The sequence below is a fragment of the Carcharodon carcharias genome, chromosome 19 (genome assembly GCF_017639515.1).
Source record: "Carcharodon carcharias isolate sCarCar2 chromosome 19, sCarCar2.pri, whole genome shotgun sequence".
NCBI lineage: Eukaryota > Metazoa > Chordata > Chondrichthyes > Lamniformes > Lamnidae > Carcharodon > Carcharodon carcharias.
Window position 1 is genome coordinate 94209720 of NC_054485.1, and position 18021 is coordinate 94227740.

The 18021-nt window shown below is 44.4% G+C and overlaps 1 protein-coding gene across 10 annotated transcripts in view; it reads left to right on the top strand.

Moving 5' to 3' along the window:
* Window positions 1-672: 672 nt before the first annotated feature.
* LOC121291639 (RNA-binding protein 4B-like) overlaps window positions 673-18021 on the top strand; it is a 109199-nt gene continuing 91850 nt past the window's right edge. For 6 of the 10 annotated variants that reach the window (XR_005946042.1, XM_041213103.1, XM_041213102.1 and 3 more), the window contains exons 1-2: window positions 691-963; window positions 2771-3077. Coding sequence is in view for 9 of the 10 variants with exons in the window: in XM_041213103.1 (XP_041069037.1) it covers window positions 859-963; window positions 2771-3077 (412 nt within the window). In the remaining variant the exon portion in view is untranslated. Of the gene's footprint in view, window positions 964-2770; window positions 3078-18021 lie in introns of all 10 variants that reach the window. The other 4 variants (XM_041213098.1, XM_041213099.1, XM_041213100.1 and 1 more) reach the window with 4 other exon arrangements.

The following is an 18021-nucleotide window of genomic DNA, read 5'->3' on the forward strand; positions in this document are numbered from 1 at the left end:
TATTTCCTAGAACAAAAACAAAAATACCAGGAAAAACTCAGCAGGTCGGACAGCATCTGCAGAGAGGGATACAGTTGACGTTTCAAGTCCGTATGACCTTCATCAGAACCAAGACATATAGAAATGAGACGAAATATTACTTCCTAGGCTGTTGGCTGCAAATTTTAAACAATCGTTGTGTTTTATGGCTCTTCTGGAAATTATTACAACTTCCCCGCTTTACGAACCAGCCCACCAAATGGCGAAACCAAAACACTGCGCATGCTGGAAATCTGAAATAAAAATAGAAAATGCTGGAAAAACTCAGCGGATCTGGCCGCATCTGTGGAGAGAGAAACAGAATTAACATTTCGAATCCGTATGACTCTTCCTCGCTTTGAAGATGAATTCTTCCCAGCATTTTCTAGTTTCCTTTCAGCCCACCAGGCGTTTGGCAGTTTACAATTCAAATCTCAATCACGCCTCGTTGCCTCTCGGTGGCGACGAGTACCAACGACGTCGGAAGCTGAACGGACAGCCGGCCCTGGCCCAATGATTGACAGCTTGTTCGCCAACCGGAACCCGGGATCGACGGAAGGTTCGGGCCAATAGTCGTCAAAGACGAACAAAGCGAATGATGGACGTGGCCCTCCGGCCAATCACCGTGTGAAGCCGACAGGGGTGGGCGGTAACCAGGAGCAAGGCGGAGCGAGTTGCTCCGCCATCTTTTTTGTTCGCTTGGCGGGTGAGAAAAGCAAAGCTGAGAGCTTCTGAGTGGAGATTTGTTTCTTGCTTTTTGTCTCTCACCCTCCTCGTTCCTGCTCTTTTTTTAACTAGAGGTTTCTCCTTTTCTTGGTAGAGGGGGCGTTTCTAACAAAAATGGTGAAGATTTTCGTGGGCAACCTGCCTCGGCCGACGACCGCCGAGGAGATACGAGCCTTGTTTGAGAAATACGGCTCAGTGAGCGAGTGCGACCTGATCAAGGTGAGAGCGTGGCCTGAGGGGAGGGGGTGTGTATGTGTGCGCGCGCGCGTGCTGGTGCTTGGTTACTATGGCAACGGGGAGTTGCGGGGGGAGTTGGGGGGGAGGGGCTGGGGCTCGGTTTCTGTGGCATCGGGAGGGGGGCGCGCGGTTTCTGTGGCATCGGGAGGGGGGCGCTCGGTTTCTGTGGCATCGGGAGGGGGCGCTCGGTTTCTGTGGCATCGTGAGGGGGGCGCGCGGTTTCTGTGGCATCGGGAGGGGGCGCGTGCGGTTTCTGTGGCATCGGGAGGGGGCGCGCGGTTTCGGTGGCATCGGGAGCGGGGGCGCGCGCGGTTTCTGTGGCATCGGGAGCGGGGGCGCGCGCGGTTTCTGTGACATCCGGGGGGGGGGGGGCGTTCGGTTTCTGTGGCATCGGGAGCGGGGGCGCGCGCGGTTTCTGTGGCATCGGGAAGGGGGGAGGGGCGCTCTGTTTCTGTGGCAACGTGGGAGCCTCTGCCAGGTTTCTGCCCCCACCCTGGGCACGGTGCTGGTGAATGCGGGACGCCTTTCATTGGGCATATCACAGCTCCCCACCCCCGTTCCTTTCATTTCGTGCCTCCTGTAAATTTGATTTCCTTGTATTGAATTTCTGATCACTCGTTGATTTAACTTAGAAATTTTTTCACCCCCCCCCCCCCCCCCCCCCAAAACTCAGTACTTCTTCCTGCCCGGCGCTCACCATTCCACGTTTCAGCATCACCAATTTTTGACAGATCCACCACTGTGGGACGGGCAGTGGAGAATAAACAGTGGAGAAAGATTGTTCATGGTGCGGCTAACCTTCAGAGCAAAGATAAATGAAAGACAAGATTGTCTTTTTGACAAGTGCTCTGCTGTTTCCGCCCTTGAGCCATTTTCTCATCCACCCCTGCCAGATTTATCCTGGGTTTTTACCAGATCTGAGCTTGACCAGTACCCTTATTTTTGGAGACCTACGCATCAGATATGAAATTTTCCAGGTGGATAAAATTATGAAGGATCATGATATAGTTGTCAACTAAAAAAAAACTTGGGAAGAGTTGCAGGGGCATAGCTTTAAGACAGTTGGCTGAAGGATTGGAGGGGTTATTGCAAAACATTTTCACTCGTGGATGTTTTAGAACTCAGTGCTTCAAAAGGTGGTGGCTTCATCACATTTAGAAAGTGCTTGAATGTTTTAGGCTAAGGTGTGGTAGATTTAAATCAGAGATGAGGAGGAATTACTTTTCTCAAAGGATCGTGAATCTGTGGAATTCACAACCTCAGGGTGCAGTGGATGCCGGGACGCTGAGTAAGTTTAAGGAGGAGGTAGACATATTTTTAATTAGTAATGGGTTGAAAGGTTATGGGGAGAGAGCGGGAAATTGGAGTTGAGGCCGAAATGAGATCAGCCATGATTGTAATGAATGGTGGGGCAGGCTCGAGGGGCTGAATTGCCTACTCCTGCTCCTAGTTCTTATGTATGTATACTTTTTATGTGCTGTAACCTACAATGGTGTGGACCAAGAGTTGGAAAGTGCAGTGAGGATGGTTAGCTATTTTTGTTGGTCAGCACAGACACAGTGGGTCGAATGGAATTCTTCTATGTTGTAAATTTCTTATTCTATCATTGTGTTGTCACTTCATCAAGGTATGATATGATTGCTCCATATATAAGTTGTACAATGAGACACACTATAATTAACTTCTGTTTGGGAAGAAGAAATTTAACCGGACTGTCTAAAGGTTAGTTAATATAATTTAATTTGTTAATATAAATGACTAATTTCAGCATCTCCTTATACCTGAACAGAACTATGGCTTTGTGCATATGAAGGATCGGGAAGCAGCAAAGGAGGCGATTGAGAACCTGCATCACTACAAGCTACATGGGGTCTCCATCAATGTGGAGGCCAGCAAGAGTGTGTCCAAGTCCTCTACCAAACTGCATGTGGGTAATGTGAGCTCTACCTGCACCAGCCAGGAGCTGCAGGCCAAGTTTGAGGAATATGGAAATGTCCTAGAGTGTGACATCGTTAAGGACTACGCCTTTGTGCACATGGAGAGGAGCGAAGATGCCATGGAGGCCATCAGGGGGCTGGATGGCACAGAGTTCAAAGGTGAAATTGCTGGATTGGTGTGGGCCATTCAGGGCGTTGAGATGTTCCAAATAAACTTCAGTGGTTGTTCACAAATTTCCAGTCAGGTCTGCAGATAATAGGAGTGATTTCAGCAATTAAGGTGTTCACCCAATCACAGTATACCGTGCAGTGTCTGAGCTTCTCCAATCTTTCAGCGTGTGACCTGGTAGAGCATTTCTGTGTTTCCTCCAATCCCTCTGAAGTCATGACTGAGGCTCAATCTCAAAAATGTTGCTGCAAAGAGTAATGGTGTAATTTTCAACCATTGTAGGACACTGTTTTTTGTTTTTACCCTAGGTGATTGCAAAGTGGGAATATCGATGTTTTCAAAAGCATGATGTAGGAGAAAGAAAGCAATAGACCCAACAGTTCTGCTTTGTATAGCTGTGTGTTAATGGGATCTTCACATTAGCTATGTTGAAGTTTGGTAATACTTCTCTACCTTTAATTGCATTCCATCGAGTGGACTGGAATCGGCAGGTCCAATGGGAGTGGGCAATGGGGAGGCTGGCTGCAAATATTTCCCCCAGCTGTATTGCATGCAACAACTTGAGGGATGTAGTTACAGTGGCATGGGATTTATCAGTTGCATAATAACAATACATGGCCTTTCTGAAATAATGCATTGAATTCATTTATTAGTTTGTTTTCCCCACTATACCAACTATACAGTCAGCCTCTCATCTACTGGACTAATGCTTCAGACTCAGCATTTTATACTGGTGCAGTGCTGTGTACTGTATATGAGCACATAGTATAGGGGCACCTCGGTGCCCCTAAGGAAACTATAGGCCAGTTAGCTTGACGTCTGTTGTGGGGAAGTTATTAGAATCTATCATTAACGAAGTTATAGCTGGGCACTGAGAAGAGTTCAAGGTATTAGGGAAGAGTCAGCATGGTTTTGTGAAAGGAAAATCATGTTTAACCAATTTATTGGAGTTTTTTTGAAGGAGTAATGTGCGCAGTGGATAAAGGGGAGCCTGTAGACGCATTGTACTTGGATTTCCAGAAGGCATTTGACAAGCTGCCACATCAAAAATTATTATGGAAAATAAAAGCGCATGGTGTAGTGGGCAACATATTAGTATGCATAGAAGATTGGCTGGCTGGCAGAGAGTATGCGTAAATGGGCCTTTTTCTGATTAGTAGAATGTGACGATTGGAGTCCCACAGGGGTCTGTAATGAGGCCTCAACTTTTTACGATTTACATCAGTGACTTAGATGAGTGGAGTGAAGACATGGTAGCTAAATTTGCAGTTGACAAAAAGATAGTAGGAAAGTATGTTGTGAAGAAGACATGAGGAAGTTGCAGATGGATATAGATAGGTTGAGTGAGTGGGCAAGATCTAGCAAATGGAGTTTAATGTGGGAAAATATGAAGTTGTTCACTGGCAGGAAGAACAAAGAAGCAGAGTATTACTAAAATGGAGAACGGCTGCATTCTGAGGTGCAGATGGATCTAGGTGTTCCAGTACATGAATCACAAAAAGTTAGTATGCAGGTACAGCAAGTAATTAAGAAGGCTAATGGAATGCTCTCCTTTATGAGAGGGATTGAACATAGAAGTAAAGATGTTATGCTTCAGTTATATAGGGCATTGGCGAGACCGCACCTCGAATACTGTGTGCAGTTTTGGTCTCCTTATTTAAAGAAGGATGTAACTGCATTGGAGGTGGTTCAGAGGAGGTTTACTCGATTGTTACCTAGAATGAGTGGGCTGTCTTATGAGAAAAGGTTGGACAGGCTGGGCTTGTTTGCACTGGAGTTTGGAAGAGCGAAGGGTGACTTGATTGAAGTATACAAGATCCTGAATGGCCTTGCCAAGGTGGATGTTGAAAGGATGTTTCCTCTTGTGGGTGAGTCCAGAACTAGGGGGCTCTGTTTTAAACTTAAGGGTCACCCTTTTAGGGCAGAGATGAGGAGAAATGTTTTCTCTGAGGGTTGTACGACTTTGGAACTCTCTGCGTCAGACGGTGGTGGAGGCGGGGTCATTGAACATTTTTAAGGCAGACGTAGATTCTTGTTAGGCAAGGGAATCTAAGGTTATCGGGGTTAGATGGGAACGTGGAAATCAGAACACAAGAAGATCAGCCATCGCCATGATCTCATTGAATGGTGGAACAGGTTCAAGGGGCCGAATGGTCTACTCCTGTTCCTATTTCTTATGTTCTCATGTTCTAAACCTATTGTGAGACAGCCTTAACAACCAGTAGAGCTAAAGCTAGAGAAAACTTGCTGCTGCTGCACCAGTCTGAAGTTATACAGTTTTCCACATTGGCCATATTAAGGCCTCTCTGATATTGCACAAACTGACCATTTTGGCCTCAGTTTAGCAGTGTGCTAATACCTTCTCTGGATAAGATTGAGAATGCTCAAAACTTCGCGTAGATTCCTTGCAGCCAGCAGAGAGACAATTCTTCCCATCATTGTGGTTTGGGTGTGAGAGTGTTTCTTTCCTTGATTAGCTTCTGCTACCAGGTAAGTTGCCGATTAGCTGCAAAACTAAACTAGTTTGGATGCTTCTCAGTAATCTTTCACATAATTTGCCTTTTTTTCCTTTCCTAAGGTTTTCCTTTTCCTATCTCTTTATGTTCATCTGATGGTGAACACTTTTAAAAAAAGAATTTGTAATGTTTGGATAATATCTGGTGAATGTTACACTCTTTTGCTTGGCGCTGAGTTTGGTTGAACCTCTGCTACTCAGGTCAGAAGCAGTTTCACCTCTAGCATATCCTTCTCATCGGTACTTCTGGCAATCCAATTGTAACAGATTATTTATCTTAAACACAATCGTGTGGAAGCCATTTTAAGAGTTGAATGCAGTTCTGCTGAACTTGATCAAAGATCTCTTTTGTCCTTTGGCTGGTGCATGAGGTGGAGTGACCTGCGATATTGTTAGATTTTAACTGAACCCTGAGTTGAATACCTCTCGTTAGATGCCTAACTATAGTAATTGGAATTCATTTTGGGCTTATCAAAATAGCAAATGTTGCTACTGTACTGGGCAATGTAACAGATACCATTACAATTGCTTCCCATCAGCAACAATCACTTGTGAGTCAGGTATAGTGTTGAGTTCCATGTATAGTAACGCCCTCTGCATCAGGGGTGGGTGTCAAACTTAATTTGTATTGTGGGGCCTGATTATTGAGCTGGTACTTGACATGAGACACTTCCAGCAAAAGTTCAGACACACTGGGATAGAAATTAGTGTGTATTTCTCTCCATTTGTTTGGGCACAAAACATGCCCAGTATATACCAGCTTTGGCCATGAGGTCTTGCACCTCTTATTCTGCACCAAAGGCATGACCAACACCGTATTATTTACCTTTGCTTTCAGGCAGCTGTCTCAAATTTGGGTGAGGACCATTTAAAATATGTAATCACCTGTGCTTGTTTTGGGACCCTTCTGTGAAATTCATGGAAAGCTAATTGCAGCATGTGCTGCGTTGGTTCCAGTTAGATTTTCTGGTTGTACAGTAGCTCTTTAATGCTTTGAAGCCATTGAAGAAATGATAGTGAATATACTATGTTTTTATCCCTACCCCCAACCTTCTTTGGAGCTTGGAAGAGCAGAACTGGTACTTTCAGCTCCACAGCACTACTGTGAGCTGCAGCTTGCCTTTGCTCTGTCTTCCTGCTTCCCCATGTTTTAGAGCTTGCAATGTAAAATCAGACCCTGGAGCTCCCTGTGTGCACTAAGTATGCCCAGTCTTCTTTTTCTCATTTGCCCAATAGTGGATACAGTCTACCACTATTTATGCACAACAGAGTGCCCAGATTTCACTCACCCCATTACTGGCTGATCCTCTCTCAACTCACTAGTACGTTTGCTTTTGTTTCTGCAGGAAATGCTGGACCCTACAACCACACCATTTTCCAGACCGCTCTTTTCTTCATCGCATCTCCCCACCACACCCGTGCCTACTTTCCTTCCCTCCCTCGAGCCCCCATTTCTCTGTCTTTTTTCTCAAGTCATCTCATGACCCTTATTTGCCAGTCGGTCATTTTCCTATGAACAGATGAATTAGGAGCAGGAGTAGGCCACTTAGCACCTTGAGCTTGCTCCACCATTCAATATGATGATGGCTGATCTGATGGTAGCCCGAACTTCACATTCCCACCTGCCTGTGATAACCTTTCACCCCTCTGCATATCAAGAATCTATCTACCTCTGCCTTGAAAATATCCAATGGCTCCCTTTTGAGGAAGAGAATTCCAAAGACATACTACACTCTGAGAGAAAACTATTCTCCTCATCTCTCTCTTAAATAGGCAATCTCTTATTTTTAGACAGTGACCCCTAGTTCTAGATTTTCCCGCAAGAGGAAACAGATTTTCCACATCCACCCTGTCAAGACCCCTCAGGATCTTAAAGGTTTCAATCAAGCTGCCTCTTATTCTTCTAAACTCCAGCAGATACAAGTCCAGCCTATCTAACCTTTCTTCGTTAGAACCCTCCCATTCCAGGTATTAGTCTAGTAAACCTTGTATGAACTGCTTCCAAAGCATTTAGATCCTTAAATAAGGAGACCAATATTCTACACAAGACACAGTGGCCTCACCAATGCCTTATATAAATGAAGCATAACCTCCCTATTCTCATATTCAATTCCCCTAGCAATAAACGTTAACAGTCTATTAGCTTTCTGTACCTGCATACCAACCTTTTCTGATTCATGCACTTGGTCACCCAGATTCCTCTGCATCTTAGAGCTCTGTAATCTCTCACTGTTTAAATGATATGCTTTTTTTTATTCTTCCTGCTGAATGGCCTTTTTTACATTTTCTCATATGATACTCCATTTGCCAGACCTTTGCCCACTCACTTAACCTATCTATGTCCCTTTATAGCCATTTACAACTTACTTTCACAACTTACTTTCTGTCTTTGTAGTCATCAGCAAATTTAGCAACTTTAGCTTTGGTCCTTTCATCGAAGCCAATATATAAATTTCAAAATGTTGAGGCCCAGCACTGATCCCTGTGGCACACTACTAATTTCATTTTGCCAAACAAAAAATACCCATTTATGGCTACTCTCTGTTTCCTGTTAGCTAGCCAATCTTCCATCCATGCTAATCTGTAACCCCCTATGCCGTGAGCTCTTATTTTCCGCAATAATCTTTGATGTAGCACTTTATCAAATGCCTCCTGGAAATCTTAAGTACAGTCCATCCACTGGTTCCCCTTTATCCACAACACATGTGGCTTCTTCAACAAGCTCCTGTAATGCTGAAAAAAGAGGCTGTTTTATGTCAAAGCCTTTTGTCTTGCACTATCAGGGCAGGCCGCAAGAAAATACCATTGTCACAAGAAACAACCTATTTATACTGTATGAGAAGAGAGTGTTGATTGGTTGGAAAGTGGATTCTGATTAGTAGAGGCACTGCCTTGGGGAATGCATCAGTTGGTGGTGACTGACAGTTAACTGCCAAGCATTGTTTGATATTTAAACCAGGCAGCATGACTCTGGTCAAGACATTGCCCTGGGGAATGAACCGGCGAATGAATGTCTTGTTTAGCTGAAATAGGTGAAATGTGTGTACATGTTCTTTCTGCAAAGAACAGAGCCCTGTGTATTAATATATGTAGCTGCCAGCACACGCAAATGTGTCACACTGTGAGCCCGACTGACAATCTTAAATTAGTTGTCGGTGTAATTCTTAACACACTGATAATTATTTAGCAAATGTTGTCCAATCGCGGAATCAAATCTAATGTTCAACACTGTTTTGAGTTTTGCAAGCACGGGCTTGTACCTTGCCTGCTACGAACAGCGGCTGGGACATCCTGTTTGACATGATCCGCCAATCTTTGGGAAGTACGACCTACATATCTAGCATCCACTGGCACTGAAATTAATATACCAGATTACTCATTTGTGTGATAGGCAGAACATCTTTGGCTTGACAGCAGCATCCTGTTAGTGGCGAATACCACCTGTGTTGCTTAGTAGCAGCTTGAAACAGCTAGCTTCACCTGTTGCTGAAATTTTTAAGATAGGTTACCCTGGAAGGGCAAGGTGAGGTAGACTGGGCACTTTTCAGGGCCAAAAGTGATGGCTTGGGCCCATTCAGAGTTTGCTTCCCATACAGTATAAATATGTTGTTTCCTGTGACATAGGTATTTTCTGGAAAATAGTCCTGACGAAAAGCTTTGACAAAAATAAAGTCTCTCTTTTCAGCAATATTCAAGTTCTGTACTACCAAACGACTATTTGAACTTTAGTAAATTGGTTAAAAGTGATTTCCCTTTCACAAAACTATGTTGACTCTACCTGATTACCTTGAATTTATCTAAGTGCCATGACAGATGTTAAGCTAGCTGACCTGTAGTTTCCTGCTTTCTATGTCCCTTCTTGAATAAAGGAATTACATTTGCTATTTTACAATCTAATGGAACCTTCCCTGAACCAAGGGAATATTGAAAAATTAAAACCAAAGCATCAACTCTCTCACCAGCCACTCCTTTTAAGATCTTAGGATGAACTTGTCAGCCCGCAGCTCCAGCCATTTGCTCAATACTACTTCCCTGGTGATTGTAATTTTCCCAAGCTCCTCCCTCCCTTACACTTGCTGATTTACATCTGTTTCTGGGATGTTACTTGCATCCTCTATGGTGCAGACCGATGCAAAATACCTATTCAATTCATCTGGCATCCTTAGTTTCCATTTTTAATTCCTCAGACTCACTTTCTATAGGACTGGCATACCCTTTGCTAACTCTTTCTTTTTTAAGTATCTATGGATATTCTCACTATCTTTATTTCTAGCTAGCTTTCTCTTGTGTACTCATTTTCCCCCCTCCTTAATCCTTTAATCGTTCTTTGCTTTTCTTCCTATTCTGTCCAATCTTCTGACCTGCCATCCATCCTTGTACAATAATATGTGATTTCTTTAAGTTGATGCTATTTTTAACTTCCTAGTTAACCACAGATGGTGGGTCCTCCCCTTGGAATTTTTCTTTCTTGTTGGAATGTATCTATTCTGTGTATTCTAAAATATCCCTTTAAATGTTTGCTACTGCATCATTGTTGACCTGTCCCTTAACCTCATTTGCCAGTTCACTTTAGCTAGCTCTGCTTTCATGCCCTCAAAATTGCCCTCATTTAATACTCGTCTTGGAGCCACTCCTCTTCCCTCAAAATGAATGCAGAATTCAATTATCTCATAATTGTTGCTACTTAGGGACACCTTCTATATGAGGTCATTCATTAATCCTATCTCGTTGAACAATACCAGGTCTAGTACAGCCAGTTTTCTGGCTCTCCTCAGAAACTGCCCCTAAAACACTCTTTCTTCTAGGCTACCTTTGCCTATCAGGTTTTTCCAGTCTGCATGTAGATTAAAATCCCCCATGATTATTGCCATACTGTTCTGACAAGCTCCCATTATTTCTTCCTTCATATTCTGTCCTGTGTAGTTCCATTTCTCATCTCTACTGAAACCGCTTCTACTTCCTGGTTTTCTGAATTTGGGTCATCTCTCTCGATTTTGCTAATACCATCATTAATTAACAGAGCCACCTCTCCACCTTTTCCTACCTTCCTGTCCTTCCTAAATGTCATGTACCTTTCGATATTCAGCTCCCAATCTATGTAATCCTGCAGCTATGTCTCTGGAATGGCTATCAAATCGTACTTATTTACTTCTATTTGAGCTGTCAGTTCATCTGTTTTGTTTCAAATGCTATGTGCGTTTAGATACAGAATCTTTAGTTTTGTCCTTTCATTATTTTTGTAACCTCTAGCCCTTACCTGCCAATTTACTCTTAGAAAGAGACAGTGAAAACACATCTATCACAGTCTCTTTATCATTTCTCATTTGCCTTATCTCTACTCTTTAGCTTACCACACCTTCCCAAATCTGATCCCTTGCCTCCACTATCCAGTTTAAAATCCTTTCCACTTACCAAGTTTTGGAGCTCATTAGCACACTGGTCCCATCACGATTCAGGTGTAGACCGTCCCAACGATACAGCCCTCAATTTCCCCGGTACTGGTGCCAATGCCGCACTACCTGGAACCCACTCCTGCCACACCTGTCTTTGAGCCATGCATTGATTAATCTTATTTGCCCTATGCCAGACTGCATGTGGTCAGGTAATAATGCAGAGATTATTACCTTTTGAGGTTTTGATTTTTAGTTTGGTGCCGAGCTCCTCAAACTGACTATGTACAATCACTTTCCTTATCCTGCCCATGTCATTGATACCTACATGGACTGCGACTTGTCCTTCACCCTCCCAGTCCAAGTTCCTCTCCAGCCATGAGCAGATGTCCCTGGACATTAGCTCTTCACCGCAGAGAAATGTCAATCCCCCATGCTATTGTGTCCCCTACTACCACTTTATTCCTTTCAGCTCCACCTGCTTGAAAAGTTTCCTGTATCATGGATGTTCAGTCAGCTCATCCACCCTGCAGCTCCCATTCTCATCCAAAGAACTGCATCCCTTTCCACTTTGAGCATGTGTCTCTCTCTCTTTCTCTCTCTCCCCCTCCCCCATTCTCTGTCTGTCTCTCCCCGTTCTTTCTCTCTGTCTCTCTCTCCCCATTCTCTCTTTCTCTCTCTCTCTCCCCAGTTTCTCTCTCTTTCTCTCTCTCCCCATTCTCTCTCTCTCTCTCTCCCCGTTCTTTCTCTCTCTCCCCCCGTTCTTTCTCTCTCTCTCTCCCCGTTCTTTCTCTCTCTCGCTCTCCCCGTCCTCTCTCTCGCTCTCCCCGTCCTCTCTCCCGCTCTCCCCGTCCTCTCTCCCGCTCTCCCCGTCCTCTCTCCCGCTCTCCCCGTCCTCTCTCCCGCTCTCCCCGTCCTCTCTCCCGCTCTCCCCATCCTCTCTCCCGCTCTCCCCGTCCTCTCTCCCGCTCTCCCCGTCCTCTCTCCCGCTCTCCCCCCACCCTGGTCTCTCCCGCTCTCCCCCCAGCCTGGCCTCTCCCGCTCTCCCCCCAGCCTGGCCTCTCCCGCTCTCCCCCCAGCCTGGCCTCTCCCGTTCTCTCCCCAACACTGGCCTTTCCTGCTCTCTCCCCAACACTGGCCTTTCCCGCTTTCCCCCCAGCCTGGCCTCTCCCGCTTTCCCCCCAGCCTGGCCTCTCCCGCTCTCCCCCCCAGCCTGGCCTCTCCCGCTCTCCCCCCCAGCCTGGCCTCTCCCACTCTCCCCCCAGCCTGGCCTCTCCCGCTCTCCCCCCAGCCTGGCCTCTCCCGCTCTCCCCCCCAGCCTGGCCTCTCCCGCTCTCCCCCCCAGCCTGGCCTCTCCCGCTCTCCCCCCCAGCCTGGCCTCTCCCGCTCTCCCCCCCAGCCTGGCCTCTCCCGCTCTCCCCCCCAGCCTGGCCTCTCCCGCTCTCCCCCCCAGCCTGGCCTCTCCCGCTCTCCCCCCCAGCCTGGCCTCTCCCGCTCTCCCCCCCAGCCTGGCCTCTCCCGCTCTCCCCCCCAGCCTGGCCTCTCCCGCTCTCCCCCCAGCCTGGCCTCTCCATTCGCCCCGTGTCCCATCTCTCCTTATACACTGAACTCTCCTAGGCGACAGGCTCGTTATATCATGGAATGATGAAGGGTGGTTGGGTGCTGGGGAGAAAGCTGCCAAATTGCAGACTTTAGATAGTTTAGTTCTGCCGGTTTGTTAGAAGCTGCACCTTGAATTCCTGTCAGCCCAAATTTCAAAATGACCATAAACACCACAGTCTGGATGAAATTGCTCATTTGGTGCCTGTCATTTTGGTACAGCATGGGTTGGATGCAGAATGAAGCACTAACGTGCCCCAGATTCCGAAGAGCATTCCAAATTGCAACAATTCGACGTCTTTCAATAATCCATACCAAACCTTATGTGGTTTCTCTGAGTGAGTGCTAATTTGGTACTTTTGCTCAGTATTGGAATAAGTCTGACCAAGCAAGATATCCTCATGTAAGCTGAATTGGAACTCTGTCCACTAATTGAAAGCTAATGCTAAAGAATAAACAGTTGCTGTCTGAGGCAAAGTGATACCTGAATGCAGGTACAGAATGCATATATTACCTTTAATTTATTACGTAGGTTTCAAACTAAAGTCACTAATCTGTGGATCCCTTCACCAGTGAATTTATGTGTTATTCTTCCAGGTACTGTTTTCATGTCTCTGCACTTTTTGTGACACTTCAGCTATGTTTCTTGATTTCAGTTGCTGCTAATCTTGTAATGTTTGCCTGAGAAGTTGTGCTGTTCCTAGTTCTCTTAACTTTTTTTTTTGAAAGAGTTGCAAATGTGTTTTGTAAAACCTTTTTAATGTGGATTTCTGTTGCACGTGAACAGTGATTTATTTTGTGTGTATTACCTTGTCAACTCCCTCTGCGAAGGTACTATTCGCAATTGAATTAGAGTTTTGTGACCAGACTCCAGAAATCCTACTGTTGGGAATTGTGTTGGGTTGTGTTCATCAAGAGTGGGTGGAGTTCACATCCAGTTCGAATCTTTGATATTTGTCCCAAGCTCTCCCAGGTTGGAGATGTGCCTAATTTTAATCCTAATTCTCTGGTGAAAATTACCTTTTTCTCATCATTTTGTCAGAGGGACAATTTGGATGCCGTATCTGGATGCAGTTAGGTCAGGAGATCAGTGTCCAGAAATGGTCTTAGTATTGTTGTCATGATGATTAACTAATCATGACCTTACTTGGCAGCTTCCAGAACCTCCCAAAATATGCCATCACCAATGAAGTACTTTTGGAGTGCAGTCAATGTTGTATTGTAGGAAATGCTCCAGCCAGTTTGCACACAGTCAACACCTAGATTTGAGAATGGAATGGTGACCTGGGGTAATGCATTTTAGTGGTTTTGATTGAGGGGCACATGTTGGTCAGGAGACCATGGAGAACTTTTCCACTCCTCTTTGAATATCACCATGGGACCTTGCACGGCCACCTGAGAGAGGAGACTGGGCCTCTGATTAACACCTCATCTCTGAAACATGGCACCCATGATCGTGCAGTGCTCCCTTAGCTCTGTGTTAGAATGTTAGCCTGGATTTAAGTTTCTGAAGTGGACTCGAGCCCATAAATTCTAACTCAGTGGCACCTCAGAGCCAAAAAAAAATTGACTTTTTGCTGTAATTTTATCTCGGCATGCATAACACATGCTGTCTTTTTGCTTGTCAATCTGTTCTTTTGCTCCTTGTCTCATCGTCCCTATTTCTGCCTTCAGACTATTTCCTTTATGTTTCCCTACGTCTTTGTTCACTGTTCTTGCATCTTTTTGAAAACTTACGGTTTGCAGCAACTTGCTAGAACTGAGTACTGGACTGGATGAGAAGGAATATGGGGCCATGAGATATTCAATATGTGTGTCAATGAGTGAGAAAATTAGGCAGTATTCATGTGGAGTGGGGCTTGAGCCAAGAGGGATTGGAGTTGAGAAATGGAAAGGTATTGGACTGAGTGCTAGGAACGTGTAATGTTGTGGGGGGATGCAATCATATCTTGTAAGTGACTAAAAAGCAGGTTATATTTTGGGGAAACCTGACATGGCTGTAAGAAAAAGGAGCCAGTGACTGAAATTACATTTTTGTCTTTGTATAGCTATATGCTGAATCGTTGTGTTTTTATTCAGACTTGCGCCTTCTTATCCTACGACAGAAATACAATGTGACTGAAGGTGAATTACAGAAAAGATTGTAGTTTGTTTGAAAATTAACATTAGAAGGCAATAAGTTGAAGTGGGAATTGGCTTCTGAGTCTAGATAGGACCCAGGAAGAATGTTGCTGGAAGAGAATGGAATCTTAAGTATGGAGTCAGGAGTGAGACCCAGCAAAGATTAAGCCTATCAGCGGAGATCCAGAACAGGGAGTTACTGGTGTTTTAGCATGGAGCTGCACAAGCAAGATGTAGGGAAATGTGCAGTATTGGCACACTTCAGAAATGAGAAATGGGTGAGTAAAATGACATGGGACCAAGGAATTAAATAGTCAGGCAAGATGTTCCTTTGTGCTTAAGGTTAAGCCTAGGAGATTCATATTGAAGTTATGCAGCTGAAGGATTTGGTTGGGGGAGGCATCTAGGCTGGAAGTTGAAACTGAGTCCTTTTGCGACAGTCTTGGAAATTGTAGTTGCAGAGGAAAAGTGCGTGCAAGCACAAGCGACAGAGTTCCTGCTTCTTTTGTAGCTTATCTGAAACTGAGTCTGGGGTAAAAGACTGGAACTTATGCAATCATTGAGCTGACAGAAAATGACCACATCCATGAGCAGATTAGGTGGGTGATTCAGCTTCAAGATTATTGTATTGAAGTGACAGGAGTGTTGGTCGTTACTGATGTCAAGCCCCCAACCTTTTGGCCCTGTCAATCATATTGTACATGTACTTAAGATCCGATTGCTATATAGAATGTTATAGAAACAGAAAATGGAATGGTGCAAATGTATTGGATAAATGGCCTTTTGTTGGAACTGGAACTTGTTGGATATGAACAGCTTTTCAATATGTTCAGAGATGGGGAAGAAGCAAAAGGAAAAATATATGAGGGGGCGGATATTAGGAGCAATCAAATGATAAAAAGGAAGATGGCGCAACGTGAAAGTAGTTGATAATGAGCTCTGTGTAGAAACAGAAGATGAGTCCAAATAGTTACAGGGGAATGGCAGAGGGAGAAAGAAGGTGGCATGAAAAATCTGGCAAAGCAGAAGGTTGCTATATCCTGGAATGTGGCAGAGCATCTGTCCATGATATCCATGAGCCAGTCATAATGTACTTCCAATTGACCACTCTGGTTATTAGTATCAGTGTGTAGTGCACATAGGCCAATGTGATTGTTGATAGAAAGTGACAAAATTTCAAATCTTGATGGGTTTTATAAATTCTGTGTTTTTGAATAATGTATATATGAGGTGGTGATCTGGTTGGTTTCCCCTCTTGTTTAAAGAGTTTAATTCACAGGATTGCTTATTGGCCAGATCCTGCAATTACATCGGGACAAATAACGCAGGAAACATTGATCTTCCAAAGTAATTTGCTACAAGAAATTGATAAGGACATAGAATGAGAGCAGGCTAGCATGAGGCACAAAAACAGATTGTAAACGTTTATGATAGTTACGAAAATAGGAAAAGATCAGTGAAAGTAAGTGCAGACCTATTAGAGACTCAGACAGGTGAAAGCTACATTTGCTGCCAGTGTGGTGCATACGCAGTTTTCATGTGTTACTATGTGGTGTCATTGTGAGCGGCAGTAAGCAGTGCCAGGACTAAAGATGGCGCTGCTCAAATCACCATGAACCTTAAAGGAAACAACAATGGTATGAAGTGCAAGTTGGCTATGATGGACTGGGAAACGTTATTTAAAGGGATGACGGTGGATAGGCAATGGCAAATGTTCAAAGAGTGCATGGGTGAACTGCAACAATTGTTTTTTCCTTTCTGGCACACAAGTAAAATAGGAAAGGTGGCCAAACCATAGCTTACAAGGGAAATTAGAGATAGTATTAGATCCAAGGAAGAGGCATACAAATTGACCAGAAAAAATAACAGACCTGAGGATTGGGAGCACTTCAGAATTCAGCAAAGGAGGACCAAGGGATTGATTAAGAAGAGGAACATAGAGTACGAGAGTAAGCTTGCGGAGAACATAAAAACTGACTGTAAAAGTTTCTATAGGTATGTGAAGAGAAAAAGATTGGTGAAGCCAAATGTAGGTCCCTCACAGTCAGAAACAGGGGAATTTATAATGGGGAACGAGGAAATGGCTGACCAACTAAATACGTACTTTGGTTCTGTCTTCACAAAGGAGGACATACCAGAAATGTTGAGGAACACAGGGTTTAGTGAGAGGGAGGAACTGAAAAAAAGCAGAATTAGTAGGGGAATGGTGTTCAAGAAATTGATGGGATTGAAGGCTGATTAAATCCCAAGAGCCTGATAATCTACATCCCAGAGTATTTAAGGAAGTGGCCTGAGAAATAGTAGATGCATTGGTGATCATCTTCCAAGATTCTATACACTCTGGAACAGTTCCTACAGATTAGGGGGTAGCTAATGTAACCCACTATTTAAAAAGGGAGGTAGAGAGAAAGCAGGGAATTATAGACCAGTCAGCCTGACGTCGGTAGTGGGGAAAATTCTAGAGTCCATTATGGAAGATTTAATAGCTGAGCACTTGGAAAACAATGGCAGAGTCAACATGGATTTACGAAAGGGAAACCGTGCTTGACAAATCTACTGGAATTTTTCGAGAATGTAACTAGTAGAATTGATGAGGGGGAGCCAGTGGATGTGGTTTATTTGGACTTTCAGAAGGCTTTCGACAAAGTCTCACATAAGAAGTTAGCGTGTAAAATTAAAGTGCATGGGATTGGGGGTAGTGTATTGAGATGGATAGAAAATTGGTTGGCAGACAGGAAACAAAAAGTAGGAATAAACGGTCTTTTTCTGAATGGCAGTGACTAATGGGTTACCGCAGGGATTGGTGCTGGGACCCCAGATATTCACAATATATATTAATGATTTAGGGGTGGGAACTAAATGTAATATCGTCAGATTTGCAGGTGACACAAAGCTGGGTGGGAGGGTGAGCTGTGAGGAGGATGCAGAGATGCTTCAGTGTGATTTGGACAAGCTGAGTGAGTGTGCAGATACATGGCAGATGCAGTATAATGTGCATAAATGTGAGGTTATCTACTTTGGTAGCAAAAACAGGAAGGCAGATTATTACCTGGCTATAAATTGAGAGGGGGCAATGTGCAACGAGACCTGGGTGTCCTTGTGCAATGAGACCTGGGTGTCCTTGTACACCAGTTGCTGAAGGTAAGCATGCAGGTGCAGCAGGCAGTAAAGAAGACAAATGGTTTGTTGGCCTTCATAGCAAGAGCATTTGAGTACAGGAGCAGGGATGTCTTGCTGCAATTATACAGGGCCTTGGTGAGACCACCCCTGGAATATAGTATGGAGATTTGGTCTCCTTATCTGAGAAAG